General features: G+C 51.5%; 1 protein-coding gene across 1 annotated transcript in view; it reads right to left on the bottom strand.

Annotated features, from left to right (window-relative positions):
- Positions 1–23,686, bottom strand: part of GRID1 (glutamate ionotropic receptor delta type subunit 1) — a 679,937-nt gene that overhangs the window by 470,663 nt on the left and 185,588 nt on the right. Inside the window, exon 4 of the mRNA XM_040242178.1 lies at positions 809–1,014. Coding sequence (XP_040098112.1) covers positions 809–1,014 — 206 coding nt within the window. The remainder of the gene's footprint in view (positions 1–808; positions 1,015–23,686) is intronic.

Raw genomic sequence — 23,686 nt, 5'->3', positions numbered from 1 at the left:
GAATTAGTATAATTCTGCCATTCACTTCATTTAACATTCAGAGAGGGCCAACAAAGTGACTGGGGTTAGAAAGAAAGCTGCAGGAAGCGCTCGGCAGAACCCTGATTCCTTCAGTCCACTGCTGCCAGCCTGGGCCCTGAAACCCACCCAGGCCAGAGAGGCAGGAGTCCAACTCCAGACTGTCACTTCTTTGCCTTTAGATCACCGGGTCCCACCAATCAACTGGCTCACAGGGTATTTCTAGTTGTCTGTTCCCAAACACTTGCGGGCCCTGTCTTCATCAGAAGGTCCTAACCCCTCATAGAGGCGTTTAGAAAAACACTCATTGATTATCCCAGGCACCAAAAAAGTAAGCACGTGTGCAAGCATACACAAACGACACCTCCTCCAGGTGTGAACACACCCCCAAGAAAAGCAGCCCCCCTCTGCAGAGAGCCGGAAATCTGTTTTATCTCTAGAGGCTTATGCCTGTCAACAAAGAGAGGAAACTTAAAAGGAAACAAACAGCAACAAACAAAGGCCTGAGTTTTGCCACAGAAATCCCTGGCAGGGACTTACAAGCAGGCTTCTCACTAGCTGCCCCAGTCCTCTCAGCATCTGGGCAGACATTGCATCACTTGTCAGGGACCAGTTGGGAGGCAAGTTGTGCTGCGGTCCCCACCTTTGTGGTCTGAGCTGTGGGCCCAGCATCCAGGGGTTCCGACATCCATTCCAGCCATGCCCGAGCAGACAGCACCTGCAGCCCGCCTGAGTCAGCCCGCAGGCAGCCCTGGGCAGAGCTCCTGGGGCCCCAGGCCCCATCACCTACCTCGTTGATGAAGGAGTGCGCCCCCTGCGGGCTCAGCAGCAGGATGGCACGGCGCAGCGTGTCTCGGTACCGGTTCAGCTCCTCCGTCTTCATCGTGGTGAAGAGGCTGGTGAACACGTGGCTAATGTTCTTGTCCACCTTTTGTAAAGAGACGTCAAGGCCCAGCCTCGAGGCCTGGTCCAGAAAGCTTTGGAGCCCACGGATATCTGAGCAGTGGAGAAGAGGAGGGGGAGAGAACCATCTTTAAGCAGGAAGGGACCTTGGAGGGTGTCTAACACCAGCACTACCCCCCATATAAGCCTTGCACAAGGACTCAAGTCTGCCTCTGTGGAGCAATGAACAAAGGAAAGCAAGGCATCTATTTGGTGCCAACGTTCTATACCAGCATCCAGCCCTTGGGGAAGTGTCTCCCACCGCAGGGAGCACTTCCTGCCACCAACAGATTCTGGAGCCAAAAAGTGTCCTGTGTGAGAATTTCCCGTTCTCTCCCTATTTTTTTCATCCAATAGGAGTGAAAGTTCTGGTAGTTCTGTCCTGGTTGCTATACATGATGGTGATCCATAACCCTCGACCCACAATCCCTCCACCTGGCTCTGTTCCCCAGGGCTGTGACTCCTTGACCGTCAGTGAGGAGCTAAGGCCACTGACTGACCTGGCCTTGCATGGTTCCAATCTCGGCCCCTCCCCCAATCTTATAATTGAATACCCTGTACCCTCACACCCCAGCCCTGAGGTCTGGGGCACTGTCTTGTTCCAGGGACTTGATTTTCCTAGATGAACTTTCCTCATCCACTCTTTTTCCAGCTGAAGTGACTGCCCCCCAAGTACAATGAGAACTGCACATCCTGACTGGATCGGGGGTGAGGACGTGGTCCAGGATGGTCCTGGACTGGGCATCATCCTGGCATTTTGGCGGAGCATCTGGGAGACAGATCTGGTCTTTCCCCTGCGGTCACCAAGAGGGCAGAATGAAATCCCAGGGCAGGAGGGGAGCATAAGGAGCTGGAATAAACCACCAGGGAGCAGGGGTCCAGAAGGAGTTTGGGGCCCAGCTATGTTGCTCATCGGTGAAAACTTACTCTTGTGATGGCCAGGACTGCTGAGCAATTTTTAATTAGGACCAAATCTCTCAGCAGCAGCTTTGCATGAGCATCTGACTTCTCCAAAAGGTGATCTGCCCAAAAATGGACCCAGCAAGCCGGTCCGAGAGTAGGGTACAGTCCTGCTGATGTCATTTAAGCCTCTGGATCCATCTGTGAAGCCGGCTTCTCCTGGACTGTTCAGTTTCATGAGCCAAAAAAATACCCTTTCCCACCTGAGCCAACTTGATCTGGATTTCTGTCACTTACAGCCCAGAGTCTCAGTCCATAGGCCACTTTTTCAAGCCTGGGATGTTTCCTTCATCTGGTCCATATCTGTATCCCAGCTCCCAAAGGAAGGCCCTGCCCCCAAGCCACCTCCTCCAGAGGATACTCTGGGCCAGCCTGAATCACACAAACTGTCCTCTTCCAGCACCTGGGCTGACGGGCTTCCCTGGGCACACCTTGGCCCAGCCAGTCACCCAAACTCAAAGTGTACAGTGTTAATTCAACCCAATTGTTTTTCCAACCAATCTTTCTTTCGCAAACTTTCACTTCGTGCCTATTCCACAAATTTTCTTGAACTCGACGTGTGCCAGGCACCATGCAAGCAGTGGTCTCTTCACTGGCCATCTTGCCAAGAGGTCAGGCTCAACAGTAAGTCTAGTCCTAGCTGGATATGACCAGAATGGCCATGGAAAGCCAAGCACAGTGCCAGGCAGGAGGCCACAGCGTTGTGGAGTCATAACTGGGTTCCGGGGGGCAGGTGCACAGGGTCCCTATTTCCCATCACGAGGGGAAGCCCTGGAAGAGGTCTGAGCACCTGCCGTAGGCTCAGATGCTTACAGTCTAGTACAGTTCCTTAACTCCTGGGCAAACCATCCATCTACTTTGTGCCTCCGTGTTTTTATCTGTACACTGGGAATGAAAGTCCCTGAGTATCATTTTCAGAGGACTGTGAGGAACCACAGTTCATGAAGCTACCACCTGCTTCCATCTCAGGGGCCTGCATCTGGGAGGCACAGAGAGCTGACCTCCTCATGGTCCATCGGAGGACACGGCAGTCCCCAGATGAGAGCCCCAGAGATCGCAAACATCTGACATTCAAGCTCGTGTATTTTAGCCCAGCCATGATCTCAGCCAGCATTGTCCATCATCAGCCTGGGCCCCGGAGCACAAACATGCACCCAGAGAGGCCTGTCTGACAAAGCACGAGGGTCTCAGGGGGTACCAAGCAGCAGGATGGGCCCTCTGCACCCAGCCCCCCGAACTCCCCCAAAGGTGACCAATGGAGGACCACACAGTGGCTTACCTCTCCCCCAGCATCAGGGGCTCCCAACACACAGGCTCCAGACTCTCAATAACCCTTGGACCCCCCAGAGAGGCTATGCAGTCCCCACCAACCTGCTGGGGACCCTAGAGATCTTTATTTAGCCTTAGAAAGAAAAGTGTGAAGAGGTTCTTCAGAGTTTCTTCACCCATCAGAGGCAATGGCAGGACACATGGGCAGAGATGGCTCAAAGAACAGAAATTCAACACCCCAACTTGAACAGTTCAGGGCTGGTGTCAACCCCGGCCTCTCCCTCTCCGAAGCACACGGCACAATTCGCGCCTGCTAAGGGTAAGCTTGTGAATATCTCAGCACCCAGCAGACACCCTCACTCAAATCAGCAGTGGCCTCCCGTGCCAGGCACGCAACAGCTTGTGCCCAAATGATCCGTGATGCTCCCCCCTCAAGCTGGGCTGTTACTAGCCACCTGTAGCTATTTAAATTCAAACTTAATTTCATTAATATTAAATAAAATCACACATTCAGTTCCTTGGTCACACCAGCCACATTTTAAATACTCAGTGGCCACATCTGGATGGTGCTTACCATACTGACTAGCACAAATATAGACCATATGTGATGGGTCATCTCAGAAAGTTCCACTGCAGCTCTGCCTGAGAAACTGTCTTTTAACCAATGCAGTGTAAACAATGGTCCAAACACAGGAGACGAGCTGCACTCAGGCCTCCCTATTACCATGCTTCTTGCCCTGTCACTTTGAAGACCCTCCCAGCCCCTACCTTCAACCACATGACCTGCTTTGACTCATAAGACCGCTGTCACTTGGTACAAGTAGAGGTTAGAGTAAGTGGGCATTTCTGTTTCCACTCTCAGACTCTGCCACCACCAGGAGAAGAGCCCTCCGCTAGCCTCCAGAGGGATGCAGACACGTGTGGAGAAGGATCAGGTGGACCAGGCAACTACCCCAGGCTACATGTCAGCTGAATTCAGATGCTCCAGTGAGACCAGAAGAGTCGGACACAACTGAGCGACTGAACTGAGCTGAGTGAGACCACAGCAAAACTGCCTGCTTGACCTACAGACTCACACACACACACACACACACACACACGCTCTCACAAATACACACAAATGACTATTTATAAACGACTTGTTCTAAGCCACTAATTCCAGGGATGGTCTGCTTCTCAGCAATAACTAAGTAATAAACCAAATTCATTAGATGCATCGTATCTAATACGCCTTATGAAAAGTTCACTGAAAGAGCAAGGCCTGTATCTTAAAAACTCTCTCCAACACATAGCTTCCCCACATGGGGGACTGAGGGTTAGCTAGTTCAGGGAGGACGCTGGCAGCTTCTGAAGCCCTATCCCTTCACCTGGACACTTACAGTCCTCACTGCCCCATGGCCTTGGCTTTGACCCAGATCTGAGCATAGCTGATGGGACTCGCATGAAGGTAGTACTCTGAGATCCACCATCTACCAGCTCCCACTCCACTTCCGGTGTCTTTCAAGGCAACTGCAAGTCTTAAAGTGGCAGAGACTGGCCACGTCTGCAGAGCCACGCTTTACATGAGCACAGGTGCAACGAGGGCTCCACCACGGCTGTGTGTGCGCCCACAGGTCCACGAGTCTGGTAGGGGTCCAGGGTCCTCATGCATCGCGCCAGCATGACCAGTTCTCACAAGCTGGGGGAGAAGTCCCCTCCAGTCTCTTCCCTGAGGTCTCCCGCCAAAATCCATCTCAACTCACAAGACTGCTTCATTTCCTCAGGGAACAGGAGGTGCCATGTGGGGTGGCAACTGTCTTGCGACCCACAGGTGCACACAGAGGCGTGCACACACAGAGAACACAAGCCCACAGAGCTCCCGCACCGCAACCCCTGAGCTGCTGTGCTCCCACCTTCTGTTTGGGCAGCCCCTGATGGAGCCGAGCCATCAGAGAGAGTTTAAGCTCCCTGTCAGCGGCTGGCTCCGCATACCTGGAATAAGTCATGCAGGTTGAAGGCAGCGCTCCCACAGGACCACAGCCCCTGGCTCCAGCTGCCTGCTCCCACTAGGTTGAAAAGGTCAGCTCGCAGCCTCTGAAGTTCTTATTCAGCTGCACTTGGGAGGGTGGCTGGGGGCAGAATGACAGTCAAGAGCACAGGTAAACATTGCCGCCTGCCTGCTGTTCCCCAGGAATGGGGCCAAGGAGGCCTGCTTCTCCAGCAAAAGTCCCTTCCTCCCTATAAGACTGAGTTTGGGACGCCACCCTACCCCCATCCCCCAAGAAAGTCAGCTGTCCACCGCTGCTCCCCAAAAAGGGAGAATTCTCCAAGAAGTTAGATAAGGGGGGATGGGGCTGCTCTCAGGGTAGCAGAGTGACCATCCCAGGAGCCCCCTGGCCCCTACAGGGGTCTGGATCTTGGCCCAGGCCCTTCCACTGGGACCTCTCTGTGCAGACTGGCCAGCCCAGTCCACCTTCACTGGCGCAGCTCCAACCAGACCCATCTCCACTAGAGAGGGAGACGATGGGGCCAGAGGGGCCTCCCGTCAGCCCCAGAAAGGGCAGGAGGAGGCAAACGGCTAACAGCTCTCCAAGGTGGCTGGGCAGGGGAAGAGCCAGGAACAAGGGCATTGTCATCACCCACAGGAATGATGGAGAGAGGCTCCCAGGAGAGGCACCCTGCTCCCCAGAGAAAGGAAGCAGTTTAGGGAACTGGGGCAAGCGCATTCCTGGGAGGAATTCGATGTGAGCACCCCAGGATGGACCTCAGCTGCACTGGCCCACCCTCAAGGGATCTGGTCCCCAGAAGTCCATCCAATGCAAGGCATCCTGTTGACATTCATTCATCCCTTCTTCCCTCCAACATTCACAGAGGGCTTTCTCCGTGTTGATCCCTCTCCTAGGGGCTGGGGCACAAGAACGAATGAGCCCATGGTCGTCCTGCTGGCACAGGACTTACATTTCAGGGTCTGGAGAACAGACTGGAAACAAACAACATGCCTAGTAGGTGATTTCCAACTGCGGTGCGAGTGCTGAAGAAAGCAGAGACTGGACTTCAGGACACTGCTGGCAGAGTCAGGGTGGGAGCCAGCCCTGGAAACTGCCAGGGGAAGAACACTCCTGACCGCAGAGACAGCACGTGGAAAGCTGCAGAATGAAGCCTGTGGGACCCGGAACGAAGAGGGACCTTGCTCGCCCCATGATGGGAATTGGGCATAGGGAGGACTGGAAGTGTGGAGCCGCCAGGGAAGGAAGCTGGAGTCTCCGCCACCAGCAGGGGAGGAGGTGAACACAGTGCCCGAACCCCAGCCCTCCACCCCATCCCTCCTCCCCTCATGGACCAGCTTCCGAATGCTGGGCCCAGGCAACCACCAGCACACCACGTCCCAACACTCACTTCTCTGCCCACCACCACCCACTCCACAGTGCTCTAAAGCTCTTGCGAAAGCCATCAGCCAACAGCAGCCCTTCTCTCTCTCCATTTTCCATGGGTTCTCCAGAACACCCAGCCTGTGACCACCTGACCTTGAAGCCCTCTCTCTTCTCTCTGGGCCTCCAGACACTCTCAGGCTCCTTCCTCTTCCTCAGTCCCCTCCCCTCACGCACTTCTGCTCACACTCCCACACTCCTGAGCTTCCCTCTAGTATCACCCATCAGCCTGCTCAGGGAACATCAGTACCAGACACCCAGGCTGGCCAAGGGCTCTCCTCTCCTCCTAAACATCCCACCACAAGCCCATCTCCATGACGCCTTTGCAGGTTCTGACACCATCATTTCCTCCCCAGGACTTCAGCCTCAGCCTCCTAGGAGGTCCCCCGACCCGGCGGTCCTCCCCACCAGTGCCGTCCACCAGGATATTTGCAGAGTTCATACCTGCTCATGATAAAGCTCTCCTCTAAAACTTTCCATGAATAATACATTTCTTTTAAATTTGCCCAGAAATTAATATTCTCAAAAGAAGCCATCAATCACAAACAAACAATAAACCTTCAAGAGACTTTATTATTGAACATAAATAAACTCCATACATCTTAGTCTGACATATAATAGACTCTCTGGTTTTAGCAACTTTTTCTAGTTTTTACTTTTGTATCACCATCACCTGCCTCCACCAGCAGAAACCACACACCCAAACTCCAGAAAAAGAAGCTCTTTGCCCTTCCCTGGACACCCTCCACACACACATACACACCCAGTACACCACCACCACACACACAAATACAGACCTCATATGTGCCCTTATACTCTCAGCTGAGACTCACCAGTTTGAAATTTATAGAGCCTTGCATCGCGCTTCCCTGGTGGCTCAGATGGTAAAGAATCTGCCTGCAAGGCAGGAGACCCAGGTTCAATCCCTGGCTTGGGAAGACTCCCTGGAAAAGGGAGTGGCTACCCACTGCAGTATTTTGCCTGGAGAATTCCATGGACAGAGGAGCCTGGCAGGCTATACGGTCCATGGTGTCACAAAGGGTCAGATATGACTGAGCTGCTAACACTACTACTATCCTTCCATCAAGGCCCAGTTGAAACCACACCTCCCTGCAGGCCATCTCAGAGCCTCAAGTCAGAATTCACGTGTCTCCCAAGTTTCAAAGCTCCAGGACCAGGGAAGCAAGAACTAGATCGCCCTCATTTCTTTGTCCAAGCCCAAGGCTCCATGCCCAGCACAGAGTCACGTTCAGCCAAAGTCAGTGGAACCAACTGAACTAAAGCAAGAACCAGGCTAAAACCCAGGGCAAATTCACCAACCATATAATTGTCCTGTATCCGATGGAGGCAAACAAGAAATTGAAGTTGGGCAAGCTTTTTTTCCCCCAGAATTTAAGGTTGTATCTCTACTATCTCACTACTCCTTCAGGGAAAAAAAAAAAATCATATAGTCATGGGTATTTTAAATACTTTCTGAAAAGTAGTTGAAATGAAAGAACATATTTCAAATTGCTTCCCATACCATTTTCAATTTCCAAGAAATGTCCAAGCACTGAGAGTACTTATAAAGAATATTTTACCATCTGTAATATACATATGTATGTATGAAGGCTGCCACCTCATATCCAGAAGTTCACAGTTAGAAGTGTTTGGGGATTTTTGGCAAATTTTCCAACGCTGAGACACAGTTTTCATTCTACTGACTTTTTGAAAAAAAAATTTCCTTTTGTATCTGGCCTCCAAATACATGGTTCAAATAGTTGACCCAAATTCAAATTCATCTCCAAGACCTCTGCTCAGGCTCCTCTCTCCCTGTATTGCTTACTCCTCTCCCCAGCACCAACTCAAAATGCCACCATTCATGTCATTCATGGAATAGCTACAGAACCGGGGTGTGACGGAGGCTAGATTTGCAGAGGAGGAAGCACCCACAATTTCCAGGGTAAGAGATCACAAAGACCCGCCTGCTGCAGCTTCGATCAGAAGCTGGTACCCTTTCCCTCTTTTCAAAACCCATTTGGTGCCCCACCTCCCATAACTCAGCTGCCCAGCTGTGGGTTCCTCCCTCCCTTCTCCCCGTCTCCTTCCTTGACTATTTCGTGACCACTGCTCTGGGAACAGCAGGATCTGGAAACTCCACAGCCCTGTCCTCAAGGACTCAAGGAGCTGTCAGTCCTGCACGTAAGACTGAGCCCGCAGCAGAGAGTGGCTCCGCCCCACCATTCACTGAGCGCCGCCCACATGCCAGAGTGTGTTTCATTTGCGGACTGCATTTCATGGGTGCATTTTCAGTCCATGTGGGTGTGATAAAAGCCATCTCCAGGGAAGTCTGGTGGTCACAAAGCAGGCCCATGGGAGTTCAGCAAAGAGAGGAGCAGAGACCCACAGCTGAGGTGCATCCAGCCGGCTCTCAGGAAAGCAGGATGCAGGCCTCTCCCTGTCATGAGGTGACAAGGTCACCCCAGAGCTAATGCCCCCAGGGCCCAGGCAGGGGCTGGCTATAGGTGAGCAGAAGGACCCTCAAGCACTATCCCCCCTCTCGTGGTGGCACAGTGCCACTGTTCTACAGCTTCCTGCTGAGGTTCTCATCTGGGAAGGAGGTCTCCCCTGTCCTGGTCACAATCTCAGCTGCTCAACTGGCCCAGGGAGTCCTTCAGAGTGACTTCCCATCCCCAACTCCCCAAAACCCTGCCCTCTGTATTAACCATGTCTTTTATTTTTGGTATTCAGATGTTTTGACATGTGGCGCTTTGCTGACCCTGGAGAGCTGCCCCTCAGAGAGAAAATCAATTCTTAAAGATAGTAAACAACTTGCCCCAAAGCACCCCATTCATATGTAAACCAGCCACCCAAAGCCCACACCCCGAACACCTCCTCCATGGGAGTCCCACATTTTGAGCCACTATTCACCTGCTCCAATCATCCCAGGACCAGGTACTAGACGACTCAAGACACCCATGCCCCAGAGTCTGCCAAAATTATTCCAATTCGCCAACTCTGAACCTGCCTAGCCCACCTCACCCATTCTTTACTGTGGAAATCACAGAAAGGGCTCTTGCCTATAGTTTCCCTTCCCCAGCCTCCTGATCAGCCCTGGTGCCTCCCCCAATGACCACCCAAGGCATGGTGTACCCCCTCCATCTGGGAATTATCACAAACTATCTTTTCAATGGGAGTTGTCTCCTGATCTGCCAGCCTGGTCATACCTAAGTAATAACACAACACCCTCGGCATGGTGACCAGGGATAGAGCTGAGGGAAAGGCACACAGAAGTGGCCCCAATGGCCACACTCCAGGGGCTACAGAATAAGCACAAGCAAGCATTCAGATCCCATCCTTCACAAGCCCTGCAACCGTGGGCAGCCACTTCTCTGAGCCTGTCCCTTCATCTGCAAACAGGGCTCACCCCACCTTCCTCCTGGGAGCACCGTGATCCTCCACTGAGGATCCTCCGCTGAGGATCTACCAGGGCACACAGCAACAGAGATGCTCAGGGGCTGTCAGCTCCCTCCCAACCTTATATCAGCACTGGAGACGGCCCCGAAAGGTACCCAAATGAACAAATCATCTCTCTTGCTCTAGAGGCTCATCCAGAAGGGAGGTGCCGTCCTGACAATCGGATGATACAATAGAAGACTAAAAAGGTCAGGTCTCCCTTCTGTGCTAATGGAAATTCCAAAGTTGTAAAGTGGCTGAAGGGGAAGGGCTGACATTGAAAACTCTCTGAGAAAGAGAGCAGATTTCTGCCCATAATAGGGGCCAATAATATCCAGGAGCTTTCTGTTCATACAGGTCTCAGAACAAGCCATGAAACCATACGTGAGCAGATTCTGTAAAGAAGAAAGAGCACATTCACACGGCGTGTGCACCCACGTGTCATTTCAGACACAGAGGTCCACGTGTGAGCCTTACTCACACCCACTGCCTGGAGCCTGGCAAAGGAGGACACCATGTGATCACAGCATCCTCACTTCTCCCCAAACTCTATTCTTTTCCATTTAAAAAACAAACACAAGGGGGAAAACATTTTAAATAATCACGCTGGAAGGCCGAGATTAAAAACAATTTAAAATAAACGTCTACTCTGGCACTTTGGAAAAAAAACATACCACGCTGCATTAAGTGCTTTGAATTAAGTAAATTACACCAAGTAGCTAATTTACATAATGATCAAAATTTGCATTTTACACATGTTATGATGAAAATAGGTTTATAAAATAATCCCTCACCAACTTCTGTTCCGAGTTGGGTTCCAATATTTGGAGAAAATTCTGCAGTGTTGATCTGCTACTGTCTTTCATGCTTCAAATCTCTGGCTCCTTCAGTAGTTTTTCTTAATCTGGCAGATCCCTTATTCCCGCTGCAATAAATAGTCCCTCTGATTTGCAATTCCTTTCCATCAATGGACTGAGATCATATTTCTAAAGAATCGATAATATACTAATGATTCTTAAAATTTTCACAAATAAAGTTTGATGTTCCTGTCACCTCTCACTTACTAGGTATTTGGTATTGATTTTAGCAATTCCTCCTCCAAGGTAGGATTGGCTTAAAGTCCTTCAGCTCTGGTTGCCATCTTTTCAGGATGAGACATCAGAATTGCATTTCTCAGCAAGCTTCATTCTTGCACCAACAGACCTTTCAGGAAGGAACCAAGACCCCACTGAAAATACGGGACATGCCCAGAGGAGGCTGAGCACAAGGTCCCTAAGGAAACTGACCACCAGCTCCAAAAGGCCACACATGCCTTTAGGTCCCTAGAGCCCGGCAAGCAAGCCCAGAACCAAAACTCCCTCTCCTGTTGCTGCTGAATCCTTAACATGTGTCTTTTACGCTCTCCTTCCCCACAGTCTGTGAGGAAGGGACAACCATCCCATTTCACAGATGAGAAAACTGAAACCAGAGGAGTCCCTCCATCAACACCACACAGCCAGCAAGAGGAACAACCCACATTCATGCTTTGAGAAATTTCTGTTTTTTTCCTGGACTCTTCTCAATTTGAGTAAGATCTGGAAGCAAATCTAGAAAAGTGATTTCCAGGCATTATGGATGTGAGAGTTGGAACATCAAGAAGGCTGAGCACCAAAGATTGATGTTTTTGAGCTATGGTGCTAAAGACTCTTGAGAGTCCCTTGGACAGCAAGATCAAACCAGTCAGTCCTAAAGGAAATCAACCCTGAATATTCATTGGAAGAACTGATACTGAAGCTGAAGCTCCAATACTTGGGAGCTTCCTGATGAGAAGAGCTGACTCATTGGAAAAGACCCTGAAACTGGGAAAGACTGAGGGCAAGAGGAGAAGGGAGCAACAGAGGATAAGATGGTTGGAAGGCATCACTGTCTCAACAGACATGAGTTTGAGCACACTCCAGGAGATGGTGAAGGACAGGGAAGCCTGGCGTGCTGCAGTCCGTGGGATCCCACAGACTCAGACATGACTGAGTGACTGAACTGCAACAACTAGAAGCAAGTCTAGAAAAGTGATTTCCAAGTGTTTAGCCAAAACAATCACATTTGAATTTCCAAGGGCCCCAAAGACAGTGACTTTGCTCCTTGATAATGCCACCAACAAACGACCTGCCTCAGAGGCACGACAGGAATGAAGCCATGTGGTGAGGATGACGGAATAATCATCACAGTACTGGCTCATTAAGGCCTGATGTGTCAGCACGATGCTAAGCATTTGGCACATATTGTCTTATTTAATCCCCATGACGCCCTAATGTCTGGCCCAAAGTCATCCAGCCCATTAGAGGCAGGATGGGGATTCAAACCTAGAATGCTGGAGTCAGAGCTCTTTACTCACATCTGCCGATTAGCCAACAGCTCCTGGGAAGGGATAGCAAGGAGGCAGGTCAGAGCCCCTGACCATGTGCACATTCGGAGGCAGGTACCTGTCACACACACTTCACCTGAGCCTCACATACCCCTGGGGGCATTGCCAGATTACACCCATTTCACAGATTAGCCCCCAGCTCCGAACAGAGCTGGTTCAACCCCACGGCCACACACTGAGTCAAAGACTCTGCTCTGTGTCCCATCAAGGTACAGGACTTGCTGGTGGTGGCCAGGGCAGCCCCCAGACCCCTACCCAGGCCTACAGAGTGGTCACCTTAGGTACCCAAAGCTCCAGAGAGGCTTCACAGCAAGCTGGTCAACTGCTAGAGTCTAGCTTTTAGAAACGGAAAGAAGATGGAAATGTGACGCCTGCTATTACCAGCTGTTAATTTGCAATCAGTATTAATAACTGACATTACACAGTGAAATGCAGCATCTTCATTAATTTCGTAAATTATCACTGTGCGGAAAAGCCCACGCTCCTGGAAATGGCAGCTCGACTGGGTTGACTTGGAAACTACTCTGAGCTGGGTTCCACATCTTCAGACCTGCTCAGGGCGGGGGGAGGGGAGGAATGCTGAGGGACGCCATTGGCTGACCCCAATCCTCGCTGCCCCCACCATTCCTCACTGCCCTGGGACCAGCAGCAGCCTCCCACCTCCAGTGCCAAGGAGATGGGACTGGCCTCTGACTCAGGCTTTCTGCAAGCACGTGTCTGGTTGCCCACTGTGCCATAGCCACTGTGGAGGCTTGAGAGAGGATCAGACAAGGAGCTCGATGGAAACAGATACGCAAGCAAGGCTTGAAGCTGCGTTAGGACCCATGAGAAATGCCCAAGAAGCAGTCTGTTTCCTGAGGCAGTGTTGGGGGAGGACGGGTCTCCAGGAAACCTTTAGAGAGCTTAGCCCTGGAGCCTGTATGCCTAGGTGGCCTTTCTCGCAAGAGAGAGACGTGTACTCCAGGCCAAGAGAACAGCAGGACCAAGTTGCTCCTGGACCCGGAGCCTGCCCAGACCTGCCGATGGCTCCGTGTGGCCGCGAGGGATACCGAGCCCGATGTGCTCCTGAGGTGGAGAGCCACAGCGGCATTCTTGGGACTGGCCAGAAAGCAGCAGGACAAAGGAATGGCATCAGCGGGACCCTTGGGTCAGCTGAGACCAGGACTGTGGCCCAGGTCACACCATCCCCACCCTGTGGCTTACTCCAAGTCTCTGAAGCAGAGGCAGGACCGGGGGGCAGCAGTCAGTCGCTCTGGAGGCAGCCCAGAGCCCCCGTGTGCGCCTGAGTATCCCCCACGACCAGAGCCGGGCAGCCTGAGCAGCTGCGGCCCAGCTCTTGCTGGGGCCTTTCCAAGGCAGGGCTCTGGCTCCCAGGCAGGAGAGTCGGGATTTGGAGCCTGACACTAGGAGACGGGCTCATACATGGTGTCATCTATAGCCTGATCATGCCCCCTTAGCTCTCGGAGCCTCAGTTGCCACCTCTGTAAAATGGGCAGGGTGGGGCCTCCTCTGAGGACCACCACAGAGAGCGAGTGGGAGGATGGATACAAGCGCCTGGACTGAAGTCTGCATGTGGCCAGGGCTCCGAACGATGGGCCTGTCTCACCAGTGACACTGCCCCCTCCATGCCACCTCCAGCACCACCCTGCCCCTCCTGCTCCTCCGCAGCCCAGGCTCAGGAAACCCCAGTCTTCACAGCTCTCTGCTGACCTCGTGACAAATGTTCTTTTACTTATGCATTTAATTTACATAATTACCCCCTGATATTTACTCAGATTTAATTTGTTTCCTCTGGAACTTGCCTTTGAAGAGGCAGTGCCAACCACAGCTAGGAGTGAAGCGCAGCACAGGGCTCATGGGTGCCCCTGCCCCTCTGGGGGCCTCCAAAGGCAGCTTCTGCAGCAGAACCAGTCTCTGCCCTCACACAGGCACCGTGCATGGAGCCTCATACCTCCCGGTGCCAGATGGGGGCCAGGCTGGTGAAGATCACTGTCCATGAAGACCTCACAGTGGAGAGCGGCACATAAACACCGGTCCAGGGAAGGATTCTCTGTGCCAGCCCCAGAGGGAAGTGTGGGCAGTACCAGGTGAAAGGAGGGCAGGAGTCCTCCACCCAGGAGGGGTGAAGCGGGGTGTGAAACTGAGCCAGAGGCAGTGGGTGTGCTGGCGGCATCACCAGAGCCTTCTTTGTTGCAGCAGAGTGGGGGTCCCAGGGGTGTCGTATAGATGAGGCTGAAGTCTAAGTCGTGGCAGACCACAGAAAGCAGTGTGGACATAGCATAGGGTGAGAGAAAGGGTTTGATTTTGAAAAATCCACTTGACAATTCTGCAAGAGGGAGCATGACCTGGAGGGCAAAGGTCCATCAGTCATAAAAATTTCAAAACCACCGCCCAAGCATGACCCAATGGAGCCTGAACACAGGCTGGGGTGCTGGGGTGGAGAGGAGGGCCTTTGGCTACAGGAAAGGAAGGCAAGGAAAGAATAAAGTGTCAGGGACACCAGTTATACTTTCCAGGCTGGTGGACGGGAAACCAAAAGCAGAAATACAAGAGAGGGGCTCAGTTGCGGGAAGGCAGACACTCAGCCCCAGACCCACGAAGGTGCACAGAAGCCCCTCCCCTCTTCCCCTCTGCTCCGGAAGGTTGATGGGACTGGGCCCAGCCAGGCTCTGCTGTGCTGGGAGTCTCAGTCACCCTAGGATCTGAGCCTCTTCCCTCCGAGTTCTTGGGCTGGAGCCTGCCCCTGATTTTGTCCTTTAAAACTCATGTTTTTAAATGATTTTATTCTGTTCTTCATTGGCTGTGCTGGGTCCTCATTGCTACAAGGCTCCTCATTGCGGTGGCTTCTCTTGTTTCAGAGCACAGGTTCTAGAGCGTGCAGGCTGCAGTAGTTGGGGTGCACGGGCTTAACCGCTTCCCGGCATGTAGCCGCTTCCCGGGCCAGGCATTGAACCCATGTCTCCTGCATTGACAGGCACACCCTTCACCACTGAGCCACCAAGAAAGCCCCCAAACTCACTGACTTTTGTGTATACACCCCCCCCTCACTCACACACACCTGCATGGGTGACTTTTGTGTATGTGCCCCCCACTCATTCACATACACTTGCATGCTCACACTCATAAACGGGCACACTTGTGCTCACACACTCACACTCAGGGCCACATTCTCACATTCATGTATTCACATTCACACCTTCACACACACTCAAACACACTCACCTACACCTGCATACTCACATTCATCTCACACACTCATTCCCACAGTAGTATGCTGGAACCAGCCTGAACCATCTCATGAGAGGCTACTGTTAAATTTTCAGGAATTTTGTGAGCCAGTTACCCAACGCAGTCACTATAAATCAAATAACAAACATATAATTAAGCAAATTACATTACAAATAAAATTGACAAATACACAAAACTCATCACTTCCTCGTTATTTTGCTACACTTTACTATTATCTGTGTTCATGGAGCTACTAATGTCTGTTGTATCTGAAATACCACATAATGGTACATCATCCCTGGTGGCTCAGCTGGTAAAGAAAATGCCTGAAATGTAGGAGACCCAGGTTCGATCCCTCGGTTGGGAAGATCCCCTGGAGAAGAGAATGGTAACCCACTCCAGTATTCTTGCCTGGAGAGTTCCACGGACAAAGGAGACTGGCAAGCTACAATCCATGAGGTCGCAAAGTGTCAGACACAATTGAGCAACTAACACACACACATCCCTTCCCAACTACATGTTCAAGGACATCACAACACTCAAAATCAGCCACTGTGGGAGTATTTACACCCCAGGAACCAGCGAAACTATAAAGTTTTCTGTTTCCTTGGAGAGCCGTCGTTGAACACTCACCAGCACACCAGGGCTCACGACACTCAAACACATTCACCACCCCACTCTCAGGTATGCACGCCTGCACCCATGACCCACTCACATGCACACTCACACTCACACAGTGCTGCTCAATTCATGCACACACACTCACACTGACACACGCAATGCCCTCTCACTTTCTTACACACATACCAGCAGTTCATCTCCCCTAACACCACGCAGATAGTCAGAAACCACAGCCATGCCCAGGAAGGAGAAGAGAGCTGTACCCTCCACTCACCCTGGCCTCCCCCATCCTCCCCTGGGTCGGGGAGCTGACTCCCAAAGAAGGTGCCTGTGCAGCAGCCTCCCCACACCACCTGGAGGGCACCTCCCTTGGTAATAAAAGCAAAAGGATGGCAGAGACCAGTCATAACAGAGCCAGTGGTCCACAGAGACCAGGAGCTCTGCGAGAATGGGTGAGATGGCTAGGCACCCTGGCCCAGGCAGCCAGGCCAGTCTGGGAGCAAACACAGGTGGCCAAGGGCTCTGTGGCCCCATGCAGCCCTGCTAACCCCCCAAATTAAACCCACATCTATATTAATTAAGAGTCAGGATCTGCAGGCTGAACATAAGTGCCAGCCCATCCATCACAAGCTAGTTAACTCCCGCCAGGACTTCTTGGGCCAGATTACAAATGGGATTCAGGGTGGGGGCCAGGGGAGGCAGGGTATTATCCTGAAATATAATTTGAACTTTCCTTCCAAAATACCATCCTTGGGCTGATCCATCACATGCCCACGCCCGCCTGGGCCCATCACAGGCGAGGCCTGGACTGTGGCACCATCCATCACCAGGCTCTGGACGGTCCTGGAAATGCCAGGGCTGCTGCAGGGCTCAGAGGAGGATGGGAACAACTGGGATAATAGTTTGATCAATGCCAGTGGGGCAGGCCACAGTGACAGAAATGTGGCCGCCAGAGCCAAGGTCAGCCCTGCTCCTCCTCCCAAGGGCAAACGTCCTCCCAGCCAGGAGTGCTGGGTGGGGGAGGAGGGGTGCAAAGACCAGTCACAGAGCATCTCCGGTGTGCTAGCCCCGCACGCTCCGATTCACGACCTCCTCACAGCCTGCCTGTGAAGGCAGTGTTCCTATCCCTGGCTTACAGATGAGAAAACGAGTCCAGAGAGCTTCGGTCACTCAAGAAACGGAGCAGATCCGACTCCACCACACTCTGCCGCCTCCAGAGGAATGAATACAATAGAACGCCAAGCCCCAAGGACCACAGCCCATGCCCTGGCCTCCAGAAAGCCCCCTGACTCCTGTGTGACTCTGGGCCAGCCACAGCATCCCAGGGGCCCAAGCCCAGCAGCAGCAGCAGGTGTCTCTGGTCAAAGGCTGGGGATTCTGAGTATCTGATTCACACTATGCATCCTGAGTTCCAGGCATGGAGCCTGGTGCCTAATATGAGCTCAACAAAGCGTCATGGGGAAAAAAATGTGCAAATTAACAATTTTCTGTCCAGAGAAGGAAGTTCATGTCCAAGAAGACACTCCTGGTTGAAGTAGAAGCCCACGCTGGAGCTGGGGCCCACATCTGGAGAGGAGCAGCTGGCAGGGCTGCCGTTCACAAGCTGGCTTGGAGCACATGCCTCTGCCCACCATGTCCTCCCCAAGAGCAGCGACCTTGGGGGACATCCTGGCAGTGCGCCATGCACTGTGCCCTGTGCCCAGCTCTCTGCATCTCATCTACTTACCCCAGCAAGGCAGTTCTATCATCATCCCCATTTTACAGATAGTAAAACTGAGACTCGAGAATGGTAGGTGCTAGAGCCACCACTCCAAAGCCTCTGCCCACAGCCTCTCTGCTTTATGGGGATGTATCTGCCACACAGAACCCCTTCATTATTATTAGCCCCCTCTGCCTTCCAGGAAAACCAACAGTGAAAATAAACCCATACTCTTCCAGGGTCCCCCTCTCAGCCCAGCACTCCCAGGGTGGGGACTGCCCTATGGTGGCCCTGGGACCAAGCTGCCCCAGTCTGCAGCTGGCAGCTCAGTGCCCACATTATGGAGCTCTACAGCTCCGGGTGGACAGCAGGCCTGCCATTCTCCACAGCAGCAGCCATGCAGTCTCTGCTCTGGGCACCAAATAGGCTCTTTCATAACCCACAGCTGCCTTTTCCCCCAACTTTGCAAGAGCAGTTAAAGATGCAGCTTCCAATTCTGAGTCAGTTTTCATCGTGATCCTAGTGATCTCCAGTTTGGAAGGAAATGAGAGCCCCAGAAAGCATTCAGAATTACTCCTACCATCCTGAAACAGCAATAAAACTCTGTTAGGAAATGAAATATATGCAGCCGTGTCACCAGGAGAAAAAGGAAATCCAGTTGTCTGTTGGCTGCCTCGTGTTCCCGGGCAGTGGGAGGAATCAAAGCTCTGGTGTAAGCTGCCCCTCCTCATCCCCATGCACTTGCCCTCTTCCTCTGACTACATACATCAGCGTCAGGGATGGTCAGGTTGATGGTCCTCAGAGCGCTCTTCTGGGAGGGGGCATGGAGAGTGTGGTGGGGGAAAGTCATGAATCTCAGGTGGGGCTCCACCATATTCCCCTCAAGAAACCTCTGAGGGTCGGCTGCACAGGTTTCAGGCCTGGGGAGGATGGGGAGGCAGAGAAATACCCGGAGGATGAGGATGGCTTAAAGCGTTCAAGAGCGACCAGGTCTGCAGATGGGTAGGACCAAGCCCCCAGATACCCAGGGTCTGGTCCAGCCCACACTCTGAGCTCACACTCCTCCTGGAAGCCAAGAGGTCAGAAATCAGAGCTCCCCGTGCATGTGCTGAACTACCAGCTCTTTTATTATATTTTATTACCAACTCTTTTATTACATATAAGAATATTACATGTATTCTTAATACACTGAGGCAGAATCAGGATTTCAGAGATCAGGACCAGCATAGGATCCCAGAAGGAAAGGGAGCCTATGAGACCCATCTGAGATGACAGTGTTACTGTCATGATCCCTACAGCCAAGGTGGAACAGCAGCCACCAGGGGTTCCATTCAACTGGAACTCAGGAGTCAGCACCCCATTCCCTCCAAAGCCCTAACCAACCTCTTCTCTCCCCTAGATATCATCCAGTACTGTGGCTTCCAATACCATCCACGCCTGACTTACATTACTAGCCTGGACTCTCCCAGGATCTCCAGACTCATCTAGCCACTCACAAACAGGTATTTCAATAAAGAACAGAGTTTTGGACTCAGTGAGAGAAGGAGAGGGTGGGATGATCTGAGAGAACAGCACTGAAACATATACCACATGCAGAACAGATAGCCGGTGGGAGTCTGATATATGACGCAGGGCACCCAGAGCTGGCGCTCTGTGACTACCTAGAGGGATGGCGTCGGGGGGGAGGGGGGCTCCAGAGGGCGGCGACATGTGTGTGCAGGTGGCTGGTTCATACTGATGTATGCCAAAAACCATCACAATTTGATAAATTTAATTAAAATTAAATCATCTAATATAAAAAAATTTTCATCTTAATAAATTAATTTTTTCATATATATTTCAAACTTATTTTTAGTTAATTGTTATTGGAGTATAGTTGCTTTACAATGTTGTGTTAGTTTCGACGGTACAGCACGGTGAATCAGCTCTACGTGACATATGCACCCTCCTTTGTGGACTTCCTTTCCATTTAGGCCAGCACAGAGCACCGAGCCAAGCTCTCTGAGCTATACAGTAGTTTCTCGTTGGTTCTCTGCTCTATACACAGCATCAAGAGTGTATATATGTCAATCCCAGGACCGCAGTTCATCCCTCCCCTCCACCCCTCGCGGCCCAAGCGTTTGTTCTCCACATCTGTGTCTCTAATTCTGTTTTGCAAATAAAATCACCTATACCATTTTTCTAGACTCCACATACATGGCATTAATATATAATATTTGTTTTTCTCTTCCTGACTTACCTCACTGTGTGAGTCTCTAGGTCCATCCACATCTCTACAAATGACCCAATTTTCAGCCAAAACGAACTCTCGATTCTTGATTTCCAATGAGCTCTGCTCCCCTTTATAATAAACACCAAACATCACCAACTCTCTGGGCTTCCCTGGTGGCTCAGTGGTAAAGAGTCCACCTGCAATGCAAGAGACCTGGGAGACACAGGTTCAGCCCTGGGCTGGGAGGATCCCCTGGAGAAGAAAATGGCAGCCCACGCCAGTACTGTTGCCAGGGAAATGCCATGGACAGAGGGGCCTGGAGGGTTACACCACAGTCCGTGGGGTCGCGAAAGAATCAAACACGACTTTTTAGTGACCAAACAGCAGTGATAACATCTCTCCAGAATCCCAGGGACGGGGGAGCCTGGTGGGCTGCCGTCTATGGGGTCGCACAGAGTCGGCCACGAGCGAAGCGACTTAGCAGCAGCAGCAGCCAGTTGCTTAGGCCAAAAGCCTGGGAGTCCTCCTGGAGACTTTCCATTTCCGCACTCCTCCATAATCCGCCAGAGACTTTAAAACCCACCTCTCCCCTCATCACCACTGCTGCCTCCCTGGTCCACATCAGCACCATCTCTCCCAGAGGCTATTCTGACAGCCTCCTAGCGGGCCCCCCTGCCTCCACCCTCGCCCTCCTACAATCTGCCCACCACATGGCAAAGAGTGATTTTTCCAAGTGTAAAGCAGACATCTCTCTGCCAGCTTAAAGCCCAACCAGCCTCAAGCACACTCAGCATAAAATCCCAGCTTCTCACTCCGGACCTGAGAAGCTCAGGATGACACAGACCCTGGCTTGATCTCCAGCCCAACATCTTTCTCTCTCCTCTCCTTGCCGCCCTTCAGCCACACAGCTCTCCTCCTCCTTTTTGAACAATCCAAGGTCATTGCCACCTCAGGGCTTTCACACCTACTGTTCCCCCTGCTGGAAAGTTCTCCCCAGTTTTTATCTTGCTGTCTCCCTCAGTGCATTGTGTTACGGATCCAAATGTGACCTCCTCAAAGAGGCCTTCCTTGAGCTGCAGGTGGCCCATCTCCTCCCCTACCTGTGAGTCTCTGCCACATCCCCTTCCCTCTTCCTCCTAACATTCCTCACCTCCTGAAATGATCACTTCATTAGCCGGTCCTCATGTCTCATTTCTACTTGTCCCCAGGACCCAGAGCAGTGCCTTGCATACAGCAGGCAGTTACCAGATGTTAACTGATGGCCCAAGTAAATCTTAGGGGCTGTATGCTGTAGCAGGGAAAACCAGGCTTGGAACAAGATTGCTCTGGGTTTGAAATCAACTCAGCCCCTCCTGGCCTATGTTGAGTTCAGTTCACTTCAATCGCTCAGTAGTGTCCGACTCTGCGACCCCATGAATCGCAGCACGCCAGGCCTCCCTGTCCATCACCAACTCCCGGAGTTCACTCAGACTCACGTCCATCGAGTCAGTGATGCCATCCAGCCATCTCATCCTCTGTCGTCCCCTTCTCCTCCTGCCCTCAATCCCTCCCAGCATCAGAGTTTTTTCCAGTGAGTCAACTCTTCGCATGAGGTGGCCAAAGTAACTCTTTGCATGAGGTGGCCAAAGTACTGGAGTTTCAGCTTTAGCATCATTCCTTCCAAAGAAATCCCAGGGCTGATCTCCTTCAGAATGGACTGGTTGGATCTCCTTGCAGTCCAAGGGACTCTCAAGAGTCTTCTCCAACACCACAGTTCAAAAGCATCAATTCTTTAGCACTCAGCTTTCTTCACAGTCCCACTCTCACACTCATACATGACCACAGGAAAAACCATAGCCTTGACTAGATGGACCTTTGTTGGCAAAGTAATGTCTCTGCTTTTGAATATGCTGTCTAGGTTGGTCATAACTTTTCTTCCAAGGAGTAAGCGTCTTTTAATTTCATGGCTGCAGTCACCATCTGCAGTGATTTTGGAGCCCAAAAAAATAAAGTCTGACACTGTTTCTACTGTTTCCCCATCTATTTCCCATGAAGTGATGGGACCGGATGCCATAATCTTTGTTTTCTGAATGTTGAGCTTTAAGCCAACTTTTTCACTCTCCTCTTTCACTTTCATCAAGAGGCTTTTTAGCTTCTCTTCACTTTCTGCCATAAGGGTGGTGTCATCTGCATATCTGAGGTTATTGATATTTCTCCCAGCAATCCTGATTCCACCCTGTGCTTCTTCCAGCCCAGCGTTTCTCATGATGTACTCTGCATATAAGTTAAATAAGCAGGGTGACAATATACAGCCTTGACGTACTCCTTTTCCTATTTGGAACCAGTCTGTTGTTCCATGTCCAGTTCTAACTGTTGCTTCCTGACCTGCATACAGGTTTCTCAAGAGGCAGGTAAGGTGGTCTGGTATTCCCATCTCTTTCGGAATTTTCCACAGTTTGTTGTGATCCACACAGGCTTTGGCATAGTCAATAAAGCAGAAATAGATGTTTTTCTGGAACTCTCTTGCTTTTTTGATGGTCCAGCAGATGTTGGCAATTTGATCTCTGGTTCCTCTGCCTTTTCTAAAACCAGCTTGAACATCTGTGACCTTAGGCAAATCAGTTCAAATCTTTCTAAGCATCAATTTTCTCATCTTTTAAATGGGAATAATAAAACCTCCTTTGCTCAATGGATACCAGGATTCCCTGAGATAGCAAATGTAAGGTGCTTGGAATGAACTTAGCAAACAGTCACTATTTTTATTTAAAGCAATAACAGCAGAAGTGAAAACACCTGTGCCAAAGTGCGAATTGGAGAATGATATATGAGCAGGGAAAAAGGAAAGAAATGTCCAGACACTGGGCATCCACCATGCTCCAGGCACTCTGCTGGCCCAGGAGACCACAGATGAACAAGAACGACAGTGCCCTGGAGCAGCTGGTGGGCTGGGGAAGAAGCCAGGCTCGGAAGCACTGGGTCAAGCAGCCAAACTAAAAATTATATTAGAGGCACACGTAAATGCTATGGGACCAGAGGGGAGACCTTGCTGTCACAAAACCTCAGAGGACACCCAGCTTGTTGTCTGCGGAGCAAATCCCTCTTCTTCTAGGAGCAACCCTGCTCTTGTTTCAGGGATGTCTCCTTACCCTACTCCGATCTTGCAGCTCTCAAGGGGCAGACATCCAGAGCCCCCTGTTCCCCAAACACTGGATGGAGAGAGGGCACAGGACCCACACCAGGCCAACAGAGCGCAAGCCCAACTTTTCTCAGACTAGAGCTAGGAGAAGAGGGCCACACTCCCTAGCGACAAAGCTCATCACCTAAGCCCTGGAGGTGAGAGCTGCCGTGTTTCTTGTCTTTCGGGGTAAGCAAAACTGAGGGGATTAACCAACAAACAAGTGGAGAAACAAAGGGGAAAGCTGGGGAGAGTGCCTTGGCCAGATACAAAGGAACTAGCTTTTGCAATCGTGGGGGCTGGCAAGTCGGAAATCGGTGGGGCAGGCAACGGGCTGGAA

Source organism: Oryx dammah, unplaced genomic scaffold (genome assembly GCF_014754425.2).
Source record: "Oryx dammah isolate SB20612 unplaced genomic scaffold, SCBI_Odam_1.1 HiC_scaffold_6, whole genome shotgun sequence".
Taxonomy (NCBI): Eukaryota; Metazoa; Chordata; class Mammalia; order Artiodactyla; family Bovidae; genus Oryx; species Oryx dammah.
This window is presented reverse-complemented; position numbering and strand designations above follow the sequence as displayed.